The sequence below is a fragment of the Bison bison genome, unplaced genomic scaffold (genome assembly GCF_000754665.1).
Source record: "Bison bison bison isolate TAMUID 2011002044 unplaced genomic scaffold, Bison_UMD1.0 scf7180017864371, whole genome shotgun sequence".
Taxonomy (NCBI): domain Eukaryota; kingdom Metazoa; phylum Chordata; class Mammalia; order Artiodactyla; family Bovidae; genus Bison; species Bison bison.
Window position 1 is genome coordinate 12,085,999 of NW_011494943.1, and position 16,857 is coordinate 12,102,855.

General features: G+C 56.9%; 4 protein-coding genes across 5 annotated transcripts in view; 2 read left to right on the top strand and 2 right to left on the bottom strand.

Annotated features, from left to right (window-relative positions):
* The first annotated feature begins 1,368 nt into the window (after positions 1-1,368).
* TSPAN10 (tetraspanin 10) lies at positions 1,369-5,809 on the top strand. The gene is made up of 4 exons (XM_010856531.1): positions 1,369-1,479; positions 1,744-2,336; positions 4,218-4,525; positions 5,676-5,809. The coding sequence occupies exons 1-4, from the start codon at positions 1,369-1,371 to the stop codon at positions 5,807-5,809; spliced, it is 1,146 nt and encodes a 381-aa protein (XP_010854833.1).
* A 54-nt stretch (positions 5,810-5,863) lies between these two features.
* PDE6G (phosphodiesterase 6G, cGMP-specific, rod, gamma) lies at positions 5,864-12,792 on the bottom strand. Its single transcript, XM_010856319.1, has 4 exons — positions 12,531-12,792; positions 7,388-7,648; positions 6,892-6,932; positions 5,864-6,454 (listed from the first exon to the last, which is right to left on the bottom strand). Exons 2-4 carry the CDS (start codon positions 7,531-7,533, stop codon positions 6,378-6,380), a joined length of 264 nt encoding a protein of 87 aa, XP_010854621.1. The 5' UTR covers positions 7,534-7,648; positions 12,531-12,792; the 3' UTR covers positions 5,864-6,377.
* OXLD1 (oxidoreductase-like domain containing 1) lies at positions 9,845-12,278 on the bottom strand. 2 transcript variants are annotated; one of them, XM_010856318.1, is made up of 2 exons: positions 12,177-12,278; positions 9,845-11,325 (listed from the first exon to the last, which is right to left on the bottom strand). In XM_010856318.1, exons 1-2 carry the CDS (start codon positions 12,189-12,191, stop codon positions 10,924-10,926), a joined length of 417 nt encoding a protein of 138 aa, XP_010854620.1. In that variant the 5' UTR covers positions 12,192-12,278; the 3' UTR covers positions 9,845-10,923. The 2 variants fall into 2 exon arrangements, with proteins under 2 accessions (XP_010854620.1, XP_010854618.1); XM_010856316.1 differs by having other exon boundaries at positions 12,132-12,212.
* The window catches only part of CCDC137 (coiled-coil domain containing 137), a 4,846-nt gene continuing 278 nt past the window's right edge, over positions 12,290-16,857 (top strand). The window contains exons 1-6 of the mRNA XM_010856532.1: positions 12,290-12,513; positions 12,894-13,027; positions 14,464-14,686; positions 16,109-16,191; positions 16,312-16,391; positions 16,639-16,853. Coding sequence (XP_010854834.1) covers positions 12,377-12,513; positions 12,894-13,027; positions 14,464-14,686; positions 16,109-16,191; positions 16,312-16,391; positions 16,639-16,853 — 872 coding nt within the window. The 5' untranslated portion in view covers positions 12,290-12,376. The remainder of the gene's footprint in view (positions 12,514-12,893; positions 13,028-14,463; positions 14,687-16,108; positions 16,192-16,311; positions 16,392-16,638; positions 16,854-16,857) is intronic.

Consider the following 16,857-nt stretch of genomic DNA (forward strand, 5'->3'; position numbering starts at 1 on the left):
TGTTGGTCAGTCGCTAAGTTGTGTCCGACCCTTTGCAACCCCATGAATTGCAGCACACCAGGCTTCCCTGTCCTTCACTATCTCCTGGAGTTTTCTCAAACTCATATTCATTATATATATATATATATATATATATAATTTCTTTCTTTCAGTGAATAAGTCAGAGGATAAACTGGCATTTAGCTGTGGGCTGGTCTCCCAGGCTATTACTGGGGCCCAGGATCTGATCCTCCAGCTGAGCTGAGGGGCAGCACTGAATCTGCCAGGCTGTCCACACCGGGACCCTCTGGCGATGACCACGAGGCCAGCCCCCTGACAGCTCCCACGTCATGCCTGCACAGAGCAAGACCAAGAATCTGGGCTCAGGAAGAAGAATTCTCTGCATCTCAACAAGCAGAGGCTGTGTTAAGCCCTAAAATATGACTCCTCACATGATCTGGTCGTGACCACAGCATCCCGGTGGGGCTCACAGCTCACAGAGCAGCCAAGGCCACAGGCAACACCAGGCCTGGTGTCCCAGCCAGAGAAGCCAGCAGGGTTCAGTACACCTGTCCTGGGGAAGGATGGAGGAGGGGGAAAGGAGCCCCCTGCTGTCCCAGGTAAGTAATGACTGCCAGGGTTGGGGGTGTTCTCTCTCCGAACCCACCCAGAGCCCCAATGTGTACTGGGGAGGCAGGATGCCCTGCTGCTAAGATTGGGGTGGGGCTTTACTAATCAGGTGCCTTAACCACCCCCAGCACCCTGTTCCGACCCTGAAAGGTGACCCAGCGTTGCCCTTGTGTTTAACATGGTGTGGGGTGCATCCACACCCCAAGGATAGCACACACCCAGGGACCATCACCCATCGGGCCACCCCCACATTTTCCCTGCCCCCACCCACCTGTGACCCAGCCCCCATCGGCCTTCTCATCTCCCTGTTGCCCCCTGTCTAAGGCTGCCATCCATTCAGCCCCGAATGGCCCCTAGACAGGAGATCTGGCAGGTCTCCCTGTGGATCTGGGTGATGGGAGGGTGGGCTCTGGCTCAGTGCAGAAGGGGCTGAAGGCCAACGTCATCGGCAGCTTGTCCTTTTGCTCTTACTGACGTGAGGTCTGGGGGATGCTGATCAATAACCCTTCTTTCCTCTGCTCTGATGCGATCAGACAGGTGGGGAGTAAAGGGCTCATTTCTTCCTAGGAAACTGGGGACTCTGCCCAGGCCTGGGGTCTTAGCTTCCTCATTCTTCCCGCAACCAGACTTCAAGGGCCTGCTGCCCCTTCCCCTACAGAGAGGGGGCAGAAGCCCTCCCACACCTGCCTGCCAGTGGAGGGGTTGGGGAACAGGCAAAACTGAGGTGGAGACTGTCCGTCAAGGGATGAAGTTCCATCGATGAAACTGGCAGCTTCTCCCAACCTCATGATCAGTGATTCAGGCATCTGTTGGGGAACTGGGAGGAGGATGGGACCCCCAACCTTCAGCACCCCGTTATTCTTTACCTGGGTAAGGTCAGGGCCCCCAAACTTGGCTTAGTGTCCTCCTGGAGGGCAAGGTGGAGTCTTTGGGAGGCCCTGCATCCCACAGAGCCCTGGTCTCCTGGCCACACCCATGTCCCTGGGCTTCTAGGGTCTCTGAACGCCCCCTTCCACCTCCGCTGTCCAGCTTCCTCCCCCTGAAGGGTCTAACCCTGCTCCCAGCTGAGTGTCACAGGGTCTGAGTGAAGGGGGTCGCACCGGTGAGACCTCCCTGTTCCTTCTTCCTCTGCAGGAGGCTGGAGGTCAGGAATCACCCCTCGCCGGGAGCAGCCCCCTCACTTCCAGTCGCCCAGGACTAGCTCCCCGGGAGGACCCGGCCTGGAGGGCAGGCTTTGGGGGGTTCCTGGCCTGCTTGCTCCCCTCAGAAAGCAGCTGCCTCAAGTGCCTACTCTTCTTGTCCAACTTCCTCTTCTCCCTGCTCAGCCTGCTGGCCCTGGCCATTGGGCTCTGGGGCCTGGCTGTCAAAGGGTCTCTGGGGAGTAGTTGGGGGTCCCCCCTGCCCGCAGACCCCATGCTGGGACTGGTGCTGGGCGGGCTGGCGGTCAGCGTGGTGAGCCTGGCGGGCTGCCTGGGTGCCCTCTGCGAGAACACCTTTCTGCTGCGCTGCTTCTCCGGGGGTGTCCTTGCCTTCCTGGTGCTGGAGGCCGTGGTGGGGGCCCTGGTGGTGGCCCTCTGGGGTCAGTTACAGGATGGCCTGGAGCACGTCCTGCGCCTGGCCATCACCCACTACCAAGACGACCCAGACCTGTGCTTCCTCATCGACCAAGTCCAGCTGGGGCTGCAGTGCTGTGGGGCGGCCTCCTACCAGGACTGGCAGCGGAACCTGTGAGTCCTGGAGCCCATGAGGGAGGAGGGCTGGAGAGGGGGTGGGCCGCACTCATATGCCCATACTCACTTGTACACACACTCACCTGTACAGGCTCCTCACCCATATACTCACATGTGTGCACACGCTCATGCAGGCACATTTGCACATGTACATGCTCGGGCCCAGCCAGGGCCACGTGATCACGCAGGGATGTTAACAGAGAAACTCAGCTGGCAGACGTAGAAAATCATTTTTGGAGATTGTTGTTTTGTTTTTTTCCAGTAAGGACATCATACAAGACATCTCAGTGTCAATTGAAAATATCTTTTAGGTTAATCTAGCTTCCCTTAGAGAAGGAAATGGCAACCCACTCCAGTATTCTTGCCTGGAGAATCCCATGGATAGAGGAGCCTGGCAAGCTACAGTCCATGGGATCGCAAGAGTCGAACACGACTTAGTGACTAAACCACCACCAGCTTCCCTTGTGGCTCAGCTGGTAAAGAATCCGCCTGCAATGTGGAAGACCTGGGTTCAATCCCTGGGCTGGGAAGATCCCTTGGAGAAGACAAAGGCTACTTCAGTATTCTGGCCTGGAGATTTCCATGGACTGTGTAGTCCATGGGGTCGCAAAGAGTTGGACATGACTGAGCAATTTTCACTTTCACTTTAGGTTAATCCAGGACATCCCTCTAGACTATGACCCCACGGTTCTCCATCTACCATGTGTGTATGTATGTGTACATGTGTGTGTGTTTAGAGTCACATGGAGACTCTTGAAAACCAGCCACTTGTACCCGAGACTCCCTGAGACATGCTGAGCCCTTCCTTCCGATTACCAGGCACCCTACAAGCACTCGCAAGGCTTGTTCTCACTGGGTGGCCATGTGTGACTTTGGGTTGGTGGCAGCCCTTTCTGATGTTGTTATGTTCACCCAGCCTACCGGTTTCCAAGCCCCGGCCTTAGTGAAGCCCACTCTTCGAGGAGATGAGACTGTGCCTGTATGGGGCGGGGGGCAGTGAGGGATGAGCCTGCAGCTCACAGGGCCCTGGACGCTTTGACTAGATGCCTAATCAAAGCCAGGGGCACCTGAGGGCTGCCTGAAGCAGGTGATAAGCGCGACACTCCCCCCAGGCCCTGTGAGCTCCTCCCAAGCCTCCTGTCCCTTGTTGCTGTCCAGTGTGGCCCCTCACACCCCCACCACAACCCACTGATCCCTACAGAAGCCTCTGCCAGTCCTCAACCCACCTTCTCCGGCTCCAACCCTGCTGCTCAGACCAACTCAGCAGCATCTGTGGGGCGAGGCCGTCTTCCTTCCAGCCCCCATCAAACGCTGGCCTCCCTCCAACTGTCGTGTGTGGTGTGTGCCTTCTAGCCAAGAAGCTTGTGTGGAGGCCTGCCTGGAGTGGGATGAGTTATAGAGAACTGGATATTGTGTGTGTGTGCACGCGCGCACGCGCAGGTGTGCATGTGTGTGCCTCTATACATGCATGCCGGTGTGGATTCATGCCGTATGTGTGTGTGTGCACTCATTCCTCTGTACTTGCATGCATACACGCGTGCATGCCTACGTGCCTATGCATGTGTGTGGCCATGGAAGTTTGGAGGTGGGTAGGAGACATTCTGGGAAGCTCAGTGGTAAAGAATCTGCCTGCCAGTGCAGGAGACACGAGTTCAGTCCCTGGGTAGGGAAGATCCCCTGGAGAAAGAAATGGCTACCCACTCCAGTATTCTTGCCTGGAGAATCCCATGGACAGAGGAGCCTGGAGGACTACAGTCCATGGGATTGCAAAAGAGTCGAGCACAACTTTAGCGACTAAGCAACCGCAAAGAGACAGTTCACACTGGGGTCCCAGACCAGGGGACCTGCCCTCCAGACTGACACTGTATGCCCTTCCAGGTACTTTAACTGCAGCTCCCCTGGGGTCCAGGCCTGCAGCCTTCCTGCCTCCTGCTGCGTTGACCCCTGGGAAGGCGGAGCCTCTGTCAATGACCAGTGCGGCTTCGGGGCCCTGGGCCTGGACGAGGACGCGGCCCAGAGGGTGGTGCATCTGGAGGGCTGTGGCCCCCCGCTCCTCCAGTGGCTGCGCAGTAACATCCGGACTGTGGGCTGCTATGCCATCGTGGTGGTGCTGGTCCAGGGGGGGGAGCTCCTGCTGGCCATCCAGCTGGTGAGGGCCCTGACTGTCCACAAGGGGGCAGAAGGGAGTGGGGGCCTGTCCGGAGGAACCCCAGACCCAGTGTCCCACCCTCTGCTAAACTGGTCCTGGTCTGACCAGCTGGGGGGACAAAAGACCCCAAAAAGATGCGGTCTGGGGCCGCAGGCCTCCCCTCCCCTCCCAGGGCATATGTCAGAGTAACCTGCCTGGGTGCTTAGGGACACACGGCTTGAACCCTCAGGCCACCTCCACCTACTGACTTCCAGCTTCCTAGGGTTCCCTTTCCCTCACACTGCCTGCTTGCTTGCAAATGCTGCTGTTCCAAGTGTCAGCTGACCTTGACGATGGCCTGGCCAGCATCTGCCTCCCACGAAGGGTGCCAGGCAAAGCCACCTGGCCGGCAGGGAGAGCGGGGGGCGAGAACTGGATGAAATCCTGCTGCCAAGCCCCCAGCTCTGAATTTCACCTTGACTCTCACTTCCAATTTTCACCTCTGACCTCCGCTCCCAACTGCCTCCAAGTCCCACCTCCAAGCCCAGCCTTCGAAGCCCCATGTCTTCACCGTAGCCTGGCACCTGCACTCCTTTGGGGCCATCTCCCCCTTTCCTGTCCGTTGAGGCTCAGGCCTCTCCCTCCAGAGTCTTTTTTTTTGGCACAGTGTAAGTTTTATTGCGATGTATCACTCATACAGTAAATTGCACCAACCTTAAGTGGGCAGCGTGAGGCTTCTTACTCGTCTACACACCTGTGCACCCCCTACCACTCCCAGGTCTAGCTCCAGCTCCAGCAGAGTTCTTTGTCCCCTACCCAAGGTCACCCCCGTTGGACCCTTGTTACCTTCAGTTCGCATGGCTTTTTTTGACCTTCACATAGACAGGATCATGGGGCCCCCTTCTTGAGAGTCACTGTCCAGTCACTGCTGTATGAACAGAGCCCCACATCCGTGTGGACATGCACCTGGGCAGTTTCCAGAAGGTGACTGCTAGTAGGGACAGTTTTGTGCAGGTCTATGTGTATATATGACAACGTGCCCCGCTGTGGGGTCAGGAGTGGAGTTGCAGAGTTGCTGGTGGGCATCTGTCTGGCTTTAGTGGACACTAAGGGTGGGCAGGGGAGCCCAGTTTCCCTGCACCTGTCTCCTCACCTGTGGGGAGCAAACAGGCCTTCTCTCCCCTTGACCCAAGCTCCCGTCCCTGCAGTACATGAGGCTGCCCGCCTTGCCCCGATCCAGCCTTCAGGAGCCTTCTCAGCACCCAACGTGTTTCCTCCCCTCAGCCTGGCCGAGGCCCCCCCAATCCCTGCCACCTGCGCCTGTGCCATCCACTCCTACTGAACAGACCCTATCCTCGGGCCCTGTCCCCACTGACAGCACACCCCAGACAAGTGGTGGGGAGCACGGCTAACTTTATTTGAAACAGGACAGCGAGCATGGGCCACGTTGGAAAGGACAAGCTTCCTACTGGTGTGACTGGTCCAGGGGGTTCTCATTGTCTGACGCCTGCAGGACTCCTGGCATCCACCTGCTGGCCCAACGGCTTCAACTGGGAAAGGCTAGTGAGGGGAGCCCGTTCTCACCCCCAGACAGTCAGGCCAGGAGGCGGGGTGTGGCGGACACCACTGGGAGGCCTGCCCTAGCTTTCCAGCCTGGGGAGGAGAGGGTCTGTGGACCAGTGTTTCTGGAAGTTAAGCAGAGCCTGGCTGCCCCGAGAGGGTGTCCTGAAGGGAACTGGTGGGCTCCTGGTAACTAGCATTCAGGAGGCTCCAGGCTGCCGCCCTGTGAGGGTCTCCAGACACAATCCAGACACTCTGGACCTCCCAGGGCACAGCTCTCCTCACAGGAATATTGAGCAGGGGGTCAGGGTGGGCAGCGGAGTAGAGGGGCCGAGGGCGGGGGTCCAGGGCTAGATGATGCCGTACTGGGCCAACTCGTGCAGCTCCAGGTGGTTGAAGGCCTCCCACGGGCAGATGACGGTGATGTCTGCAGGACAAGGGGCAGCAGGTTGAGGGTCCCATGGCCCCCAGCGCCGCCACGCCCTCCGGGCCCTGTTGTCCACACCCCAGTGGTGAGAGTACAAGGTCCTTGAGCATAGAGCCCTCCTCTCAGGACACACTACCTCTGGGGGGTATTGAATGGGTGCCTTGCCCAGGAAGAGAGTGGGTACAGCAGGCCTGGAGGAGGTGGGGTGCAAGGTGGGCCTTGCTGCTGGTGAGGGGGGGTTGGGGTGGGGACAGCAAGAGCTTTGTTCCTCCCAGCCCCTCCAAGCACCCACTGAGTAGGAACGACCCCACTCAGGTGGTGTCTGAAGCTTGCAGTCGGGAAAGGGAATGAATCACAGCTAGGGGGAGGTGCCCTCTGCCTGGGGTGGGGGGCTGGGCGAGTGGGGGGACCTAGGTGGACACTTGTGGTTGTCATACCTGTTCCCAGGCCTTCCATTCCAGGGATGTCATCACCAAACCTGCAAGGACAGAGCAGTCAGGGCCGGTGGCCAGGAAGAGGAGGGAGGGGGGCGTGTGTGGACTTGAGTGCAGGTTCCTGGGAACGTGGTGTGTCTGAGTGTGTCCTAGGTGTGTACAGATAGGGCTGCGTGTGTGGAGATGCACATCAGTAAGTGGGGTGCTGGTTGAGTGTCTGGGTGACAGTGTGGGTGGGTGTGCTTTCCAGACCTTTCAGCAATAACAGCTAAAAAGGACCCCCCTACCCGTCCCCAGGGAATGGGGACCCTGAGACAGGCCGGCTCAGGCCCCCGAGAACTGCCCCACCCACTTAAGAGGACGGGATCGCCTTCCACCAGAAAAGGGTGGCTGAGGCCCCACCCAGCCCCCCACCTGCAGTGCAGCCCCCCTCCCTCCTGTACAGCTGGTGGGCCCTCCACCCCCCTCTCAGAGCCACCCCTCCCACAGCTCTGCTTACCCTTGGACACCTTTCTTGGGGGGCTTGCTCTTGAACTGCCTGGTTTGCCGCTGCTTAAATTTCGGGGGCCCTTTCCTGGGAGTGACGGGTCCCCCCATCACCCTGGTGGCCGACCGGATCTCGGCCTTGGGTGGCTCCAGGTTCATGGCCAGGTTGGCAGAGATCCCGCAGCGACCTTCAGCTTCTGGACTCCCTCACGCTCTGGGCCCTCCTGCTTCCGACCCTCCTCGCAGGTCTCAACTCCCTGGAGTAGAGGAAATCCTGCAATATGAGACCCACTGGTTCCCAGTAGAACTTGGACGGCAGTCCCCTGCCCTGGGGAGCCTCTGCCAACTGCACCTGGGGCCCAAATGAGGACCAGGAACGGGGTGAGAGTGCTGGGTGGTCCCCAGGGGCACCCTCCTGATGGCTTCCTCCTTCTGCATTCCCCATCCCAATCTCTGGGGTGGAACACTCAGCCTCATTTATGGGGGCATGTTGGGCACCCAATGGTGCCTAAAAGTAGCCTGAGAAATGGGAGGGCAGGGGAGGGGCCTGTGTCACATTGAAACCCCCAACTGTGTAGCTGTGTAGCCTTGGTTCTAGCAGCATCTTCCCTCTGCCGGTAAACACAACCCCTCCACCCGCCACCACTCGCTAGGTGCCAGCAGCACCTGCTGGTGTCCTTGAACCCACTGCATGGAGTGGCCTCCCTTCCTCCTCTCCCGCAGAGCTTCCCCCTGGATGCCCTAAGCCCTGGTGACCTTGGCCAGGGGAAGCTCACCTTCCTTTAAGCTTATTAGCACCAGAGGGAGACTCTAATCTCTCAGGAAACACTGTGAGCCCAGAAGGTTCTGGGGCTAAGTACATGACACAGCCAGGAGCCCTAGCTACCCTGGCACTGGATGCCCCAGGCACCACCTCTTGTGGCCCCTTTTCTTGTCCCCCATTTGTGGGCTGCAATGCCTGCCTTCTGTCTGTGGCCACTGCCCGCCGCCTGCTAGAGTTTAAGGGCTGAGACTAGTTGGGAGGCAAGGACAGCTGGTTCTATCAAGACCAGTGAGGAAGGCCTGGCCATGAGTACCAGGGCACCTAGGGTTGGATGGGCCCCGCTGTGGACCTCCCCTCCCTAAGTTTTGGCCTCTGTGCTGGCACCAGCATCAGCCTGAGTGGAACCGGGGATCAGGGGCTGGATCTACACTGGGGCCAAGGTGGACAGCAGCAGGTCTGGTGGCCCTGGCGGCTCAAACCCCACAACACCCGCTCCTCATGGCCCAGGCGCTGTAGGCCCAGCCAGACCCTTTCGTCAGTCCCAGGCCATGGGCCTGGTGTGGGCAGTTCTGAGACCTGATGGAGCTCCAACTATCAGATGCTATCCCATGGAAACCACTGCCTGAGCTGCCCTGGCTCTAGCCTGGCCTGTGGCTTGTGCCCACTTAGGTTGGTTGAGGGTGTGTGGCCTGAGGTTCCGAGACCAGTGCTAGCCTGGGGGACAGCCTGCACCACCATCTGACACGGGGAGCAGAGGACGTGATAGGCTGGGCATCCTCTCTGAACAGGGCAGTGGCTGGCCTCCCAGAGACCCAGACCTCAGGACGGTGGTGAAAAGCCCACCAGCTCCCCACTCTCTAGGCAGATACCCACTAACACCCTTGGGTAAGTGGCCACCAGGAAAGGCAACCTGGGAAGGTTGCTACTCACCAGGTTCTGGGGCAGCAGGTCTCAGGGGACCGTGGGTGTGAGTGGCAGGCCTCCCTCAGCAGGGTGCCTGCTGGGCATTTATCCTGCAGCTGGGTAAGCTGATTAGGACTGTGCCTGACACCTCACTAATGAGATTGTGGGGCTGGGTAGCACTACCGAGGATTCCCCGAGATGGGGGAAGGGGCTCAGGTGCGGTCAAGGTAAGGACAAGCTGGGGACAGGGTCAGGACAAGCAAGGGATGAATGATCATGAACAACCAGCCTCTCCTGAAGCTGCTTGTTTTTAAAAAAATATTTATTTGCTACGCTGGGTCCTAGTTGTGGCATGCGAGATCTGTAGTTGCAGCATGGGAACTCTTAGTTGTGGCATGTGGGATCTAGTTCCCAGATCCGGGGTTGAACCCAGGCCCCCTGCATTGGAAGTACGGTGTCTTAACCCCTGGGCCACCAGGAAGTCCCTGAAGCTGCTCATTTTTGAAGCAAAGATGACACGGCACTGGCTGCCATCTCAGGCCTCTCTCCGCTTTCAGTCCTGACTGCCGAGGAACCCCTTTCTGGCCCCCAAAGCCAGGTAGCCTGGTCCTGATTCACTTTGGTGGGCTCGCCTCTTATCCCTCTTGCTGTGTGTTCTAAGGAACTCCTTCCACCCAAGGGCCTTTGTACCTGCTATTCCCACCACGTGGTACATTTTCTACATCTCTCACCTTCCCCTAGCTTCCTCCTCCTGGGACTTCACAAAGATCAACTCCAGGTTCATACACACACAGAAAATCTTTCTTTTTTTTTTTCATAAATATGTTTTATTGAGAAACATACAGTAACTTCTTCCTACATCTCTGAGATTAACTACCTCTATGTTGTAGACCCCTTCAGGGGCCTCAGGCCCACTAAGGTCTGTTGTGCTTTTGTCTCCCAGGAAATTTCTTCCTGGGCCGTTTTCAAATCTGTAGGACATGACTGAAGTAGATGCTCTCTGACATAAAGTGTAACAAACCTGTATTGCTACTATCATGTTTCTCTGAAAAAACCAAAGCTGATTCTGGATGACATCATTAGCTGGCCAAGACAGCTGGCACGACTGGGTGTATCCTCAGGCATTATTAGCATGGCAGCATGTCTTAGGGCTGTGTCGTTTCATTCTTTTGTCCACAGATCCGCCTTCGTGGAAAATGCTGGCTTTACATTGAAGGCCTCTACCTGGGAAGGCCTGTTTTATCAGCTCAACTCCTTCGTGAAGTTGGATGAAGTCGGATCACAACCCTAGCTTTTCTTTTAAGTGAGGAGATAAAATAGGCATAAATTCGTTTAACCCTGTCCGTCCAGGCCACTGGTATCAGAGCTTGGAAGTCTGCAGTTGGATGGATGGGATGCTTCCCAGGCCATCTGTGGGCATTTGTGCCCACCAGTGCTTTGCTAATGGCCACCTCACAGGACCAGATGGTCCTCCCTCTGCCGCACCACTGACAGTGACCAGAGCTGACCTGTGAGTGAGACTTCTGGGATGCTGGGACATGGAAGGGGGCCCCTGGGGTCATTGTCACTTGAATAGTCAAGGAAACAGGTTTATTTTCACCTTCACAGATTGGTGAAGGCTGTAGGTGCCCTGTGGACATATGATAATATGACATAAGCCTACAGATGATGACACAAAAGCCTGCTGTCTAACCACCGCAGAGAACATATTTATTCTCAGGCAAAGTCTCAGAGCAATAATTTATTGCAATTTATTCTCAGAGCAATAAACAGCTCTTCCTACTCCTGCCAACACCAGCCGCACGAACAGGCCGTGGATAAAGGTGGCGGTGCGGGATCCTGAGGAGGAGTATGTCGGGGTGAGGGTGTCTGGCCAGGTTGGCTCAGCCTCCACTCCTAATGCGGAGCTGGATCTCCATCCGGAGGAAGGCCTTGAGGTTCTCATCAGTCACATGCTCCTCCAGGGCAGCCAGGGCCCGCTCCCCGCCGTCCTGATAGTGCTGCAGCAGCGCATCTGCGTATTCCACCCACACACAGTTGGGGCAGCCGCTCATGCAGCAGTTGGTGGGTGGCTGGAGCTCAGGTGGTGGTGGGTACAGGGGTCCTGAAGGGCCCCCACCCTGTAGGGAGGACTTGGGCTGCCCAGTGCCCGCTGCACCTGCTTGGGACCCCACTTCCACATGGTTCTTTCCAAACTCTCTGTGGGCTTCACGGACTTGGATCCTGCGAAGAAGGCTGCCGCCTCCAGGAAGCTTTTGGCACCAGTCCCAGCTGGACAGTGGCCCCTAAGGATGCAGATAAGCACATGAGTCTCTAGGAAGCTGGTAAGGCCCAGCCTGCCTCCTGCTCTGGGCAAACTTTGGCTTCCTGTCACTGGCAGGGGACTCCATGTCTTTCTCAGCTTCCTTAATTCCTGCATGACCTTAGACAAGTTACTTCTTCTTTAGACTCAGTTTCCCATTTGTAAAAGGGACCTGACGCTTGGGATGAGGATGACCCATAAGTTCATGAGAGAGGCTGGGTTCAAGGCCTGGCACTAGGCAGGCACTCCAGCAGATGGTGAGTGGAGAGACTGTACCTCCAGCTAAGATGCCTTTGCCTGGTGGTCAGGACTGTGGCGGGGGTGGAGGCTTGTGAGCTCCAGGCCAAACAGCCACCTCTCCCTCTCCAACCAGTACTCCCACATTTCCCTCCCGTGACCATCCTGACTAATCGCATCACCCCTTCATCCCTCTTCCTTCTGTCACAGGAGAAGCCCAAGTCATTCCCAAGGTCCAGGGCGCAGCCTTCTCCCCACCTGGAGCCCCCACCCAGGCCCCTTGCTCTGTCTCCAGGGCACTGAACACGGGCCCAAACTTTATTTCTCTAACTTCTCCAGCGAGGAGCATCAGCTCCTATTCACTGAGGTTTCCCCAAAGGCCTTGCACACAGCAGCTGTTCAACAGGTACTGGACGGGGGGAACGAGAGCAGAACCCGCCGGCACTACCCCGAGGTCTGATCAGCGGCCGGAAAAGCGGGGGTCCTCCGCCCCCATGGGGCCCAGCCTCCCGAACACATCCCGTCCCCGTCTCCGTCCCCGCTTGTACTTGCCCCGCCGAGGGTAGCGGCAACCACCGCCCGGCCTCCCCCAGTTACCCTTCTCAGCAGCATTGCCCGCGGCCTGGCTCACTGCGCACGCGCTGCAGGCGGCCGTGAAAGGCGGCCGTCCTGGCCAATCCCGACCCGTCAGGGAACTGTACAGCGCCGATGGGAGCAGGAAGCGGAAGTGGGGGGCGTAGGGCGGGACCGCGCGGGAGTGTGGAAATGGCTGTTCTGTGAACCCCGTGCTTGCAGAGATGGCTGGACTCTGGCGCGGAGCGGCGGCGGTGGCCCCGGCGGGAACGGCGGGGGTTGGGGGACCAGGGCGACCGCAGGGCCGGAGGCAGCAAGAGTTGGGGAAGCAGCGCGCGGCGCCACGGCCGGGACCGCGCAGGTGGGTACGGATCTCACCGCCCTGAAGACACCTCGGCGCCCCTCCGCATGCCGGGCACAGCTCGCTGCCGGGTCCGGGCGGTGGGCGTCCCGGAGGATCAGCTGGGTCGGCAGAGGCGTGACGGAGTTTCCGGTGTGGCCCATGTCACCTTCCGGGCGCCGTCTTGTCATCCTGGACGAAGTCAGGTCCTCCCACGCAGGGAAACCGGTCCAGGGACAGTCTCCGGGCGGGCTAGGACGAGGTCGTGCTCCCTTGACCGGCACGCCCGAAAGCGGCCAGGTTAGCCTGCGAAGTTTCTTTCTCCAGGCTGAGCTTCGGTTTCTCTGATTCTGTTTATGCTCCACTTAAGACCTGTCTCACCCCCGTGTTCTCCTTCACAGCAAAGAAAAGAAGAAAGTGAATTGCAAGCCCAAGAACCAGGATGAACAGGAAATTCCTTTCAGGCTGCGAGAGATTATGAGGAGCCGGCAAGAGATGAAAAATCCTATCAGTAACAAGAAGAGGAAGAAAGAGGGTAACTGCAGGCCTATGCTGGGTGGCCAAAAAGCTTTGTGTGTTTGAATCCACTTAATTTCACAAGTAAAAAGAAATCTGCCAGGCTTGGGCAGTTCAGACGGTGCAGGAGCATGTGGAAGGCTGACTGAAGGCTGGTGTCACCAGGGCCAGAGCGGTGGGTGGCAGCAGGTGACAAGGTGGTTTCAGGTGAGGCTCCAAAAGGAGTCCCTGGGGCCTCATGGGCTAAGATGGAAGTGTTGATTTCCACCACTGCCCCCCAAGAGTAGTGGAGATACATCAGAGGGGACAGTCAGTTCAGATTTACTTGAAGAAAAAGGTTGCTATGTAAGGATTGAGGGGGTGAGAGGACACTGCAGGCCAGCCTTACTATGATGATGGTTCCTTGGACCAGAGTGCAGAAGTCATGGTGGAGAGAAGTGGATGATTTCCAGAGGTTATGGAGGGAATTGATCAGACCCTCTGGGAAGTTCATTTCCACACACCCCCACCCCACCCCGTTCCCCAAGGCCAGGTGGGGTGCCCACCTGTCAGCCTCTCCCTGAATGCTGGGGGAATTGGGTCCAAAGTGTTTGTGTTTCGTGTACACGTATAGGTGTATGTGTTCCTAAACATGACACTGACTTTGCAGCAATGCTGTTTTGTCATTTCTTTGTAAACCTTAGTCTTTTTATTGGGGGTTAGATGGCTGCCAAATCAATAGTGAAGTAAAGAATTGAGGAAGCAGAGGGGTAGAGGAGGTCACTGACCCAGATGGATGATGGCACATTCTGAACCATGCCCTATAGAGTCAGCACTTTTGGGGGGTTAAATTATTTTAAAAAACATAAACTTATGTATATGGTGAAATCAGTTCTGAAAGGTATGAGGTGAGGTGTCTTTGAATCCTGTTCCCTCCCCCTAAAAGAAACCACTATTCATCTTCTTTTTGCTTTCCCAGGGGAAATGTTAGGCCTATTTTAGTTATTCACATGTTAGTCATACGTATTTCACATTTCACATATTAGTAAAAGCTATACTTTCATTCTGTATATTGTTTGGTGTCCTGGGTTTTCCCTTCCAGTGGATTTTGTAGATCTTTCCATGCCCTTTCCCATAGCTCCACGAAGCTCTCCTCAGCAGTTGTGCAGTGACACGTTTGGATGAACATAAGGGGATTCATTCAGCTGGTCACCTAGTGACGGACACTTAAGGTCTCGTCACTTTTTTCAGCTGAGCTGCAGAGGACATCTTTGATGTGTGCCAGTGAGCTGTGGGGATGCCACCCAAGGGTGCCCCCAGCTGGCATCTTAGAGATTGTTTAGTTCCCATGTGAGTCTGCTCTTCCCTTTCTGCAGCCTGGGGAGGGGAGATGGACATGGTGACCAGCCCAGCACCACCCAGTGCACCCCCGCTGCCTTCATCACTCTCCCCTCTGAGGTCTCCCTTTGTCCTCAGCCCAGGCGGCCTTCAGTAAGACATTGGAGAAGGAAGCAAAGGGAGTGGAACCAGACATTGTCATACCCAAGTTCAAGCAGAGGAAGTGGGAGTCCGACAGGGCCTATGTCCGGCGTATGGAACAGGAGGCGCAGCATGTGCTGTTCCTCAGCAAGAACCAGGCCAACCGGCAGCCCGAGGTGCAGGCGGCTCCCAAGAAGGAGAAGTCAGAGCGGAAGAAAGCGTGAGTGGGAGCTGGAGGGGCTGGGAGGCAAGGCTGCGGGGTTCCTCGAATGTCTTCTACATTGACAGCATCTTGTTGCCAAGGGGCACCCTCCCCACCCCATGATTCAGAGCAAGCAGGACCTGGTGTCAGTCTCTGTCTTTCTCTGCACCTCAGCCTTTTGACCTAGGAGGCTCTGAACCCACAGAACTCTGAAAGCCTAGCGTTCAGAGTTTGTCTGTGCCTCTCTGTGGAAAGCATCAAGGGATCCAGGAGCCAAGCGAGGGCGAGCTGTCCCCTCCAGCCCAGTCATTGTAGGGAAGTAGAAAAAAAGTGAGACTCCTTCCCAGGAGTGCTTGCAAGCCACCAGGGGGACTGTTCCTGCCCCACAGAAGTTAGTTTCCAGGATTGACCTTTCCAGCCCCAAAAAGATTTGAGAGCCTGTAGCTGTGTCATTTGGACAAGTTCTGTGACCTCTCAGACTCAGCTTCCTGGTGAAGATACTGGCACCAGGAGGAAGCCCACCACCAGCTGCCCATCCCTACTCTCAGCCCTGGAGGTCTAGGACACAAGCTATATGCTACCTTCTTGAGCCTGTGGGTGGGGGCTGGGGCAGTGGTTTTAGCAAACAAATGCTTTTTGAGATGTGTTTCTGCCTCTACTGAAACTTTCGTCATGAACCAAGCCAGGCCTTCATCAGAAATTTCTCTGAAAGCAGGGACTGCCTGGGTAGCCCAGTGCTGCCACTGCGAGGGGCATGAGTTCCATCCCTGCTTGGGGGGACTGAGATCCTGCATGCCGTGTGGCGTGGACTTAATTTAAAAAGAAAGAAAAAAATTTCCCTAAAGCTGTTAAAGTTTGATTGTTTTCAGCTTTGTGGAGTTTCTCCATGTCCACTTATAGTACATGTACTCCTCATATTAGCCAATGAAAATAACATCACACAAAACCTGTCCCAGGTACCAGTAAAAGCCACAGTGATCTCCAGCACTCATCGGACGCTGATTCCAGTAACAGTAAGGAGCCACGTCACACATGCTACTGTGCAGGGCCTTTGAGACCCAGCAGCACAGTTGACACTTGGGGCAGGTGATTCTCTGGGGTGGGGGGCTGTTCCATGCCCCGTAGGACAGTGAGTGGCATACCTGGCCTCCACCCATGAGGTGCCAAGAGCACCCCACACACACACACATTGTAACAGCCCAGGACATCTCTAGACATTGTCACATGGTTCCAGGGCTACTGATGCTGAGGACCCTTGACCTAGAGCTTTGGGAGGGTCTGCTGGGTTCAGGAGCGCTCTCTGTAGGTCGTGGGGTTTGGAGGCAGCCCCCTGGGGTCTGCCGTGGAGCATCCCCCGTGAGCAGGGGTGACCTCTGCCTCTTCCCGAGTCCAGTCAACCGAGGGTTTAGGAGTAAGAGCAGCACTGTGCTCTCTTCCCAGGTTCCAGAAGCGGCGACTGGACAAGGCCCGGCAGAGGAGGGAGGAGAAGGCAGCAGAGAGGCTAGAGCAGGAGCTGCTCCAAGGTAGCTTTTCCAGAAGCAGTTGTGTTGGGGTCAGTGGGTGGGCTAACAGTGGCTCTGGGTGCCAGGGCTGCAGGGCTTGTGTGGGCACCAGGCTTCAGCTGTGCTCCTCTGCCCCTGCAGACACGGTGAAGTTCGGTGAGGTCGTGCTGCAGCCCCCAGAGCTGACCGCCAAGCCCAGGATGAGTGTGAGTAGGGACCAGGTAAGCAGGAGTTCGGGGAGTTGCCCTTTTTGCTCCTTGATGGTGCTGGGTCCAGGGCATACAGGAGAGCACCATGTTCTCATGGACTGACTTTTGGACTTTTGAACTGACCTAGACCCTTCCTGGCGTGCTGCGATTCATGGGGTTGCAAAGAGTTGGACACAACTGAGCGACTGAACTGAGACCCTTCCTTAACCTCCCCTCCTTCCTGAACCTGTGCCTCAGCCTCCCTCTCTCTGTTCTTCAGCCTGGCAAGAAATCACTGATGCTGAAGAAGCTTTTAAGCCCCGGCAGTGTGTCCCAGCCTTTGACCACCTCGCTGGCCAGACAGAGGATCGTGGCGGAGGAGAGGGAGCGGGCCGTGAACGCCTACAGGGCGCTAAAGAGACTGCAGCAGCAGCGGCAGGAGACTCAGTCGCCACAGCCACCCCACCTCCCTCCCGGGAAGAAGCCAGAGATGCAGCTG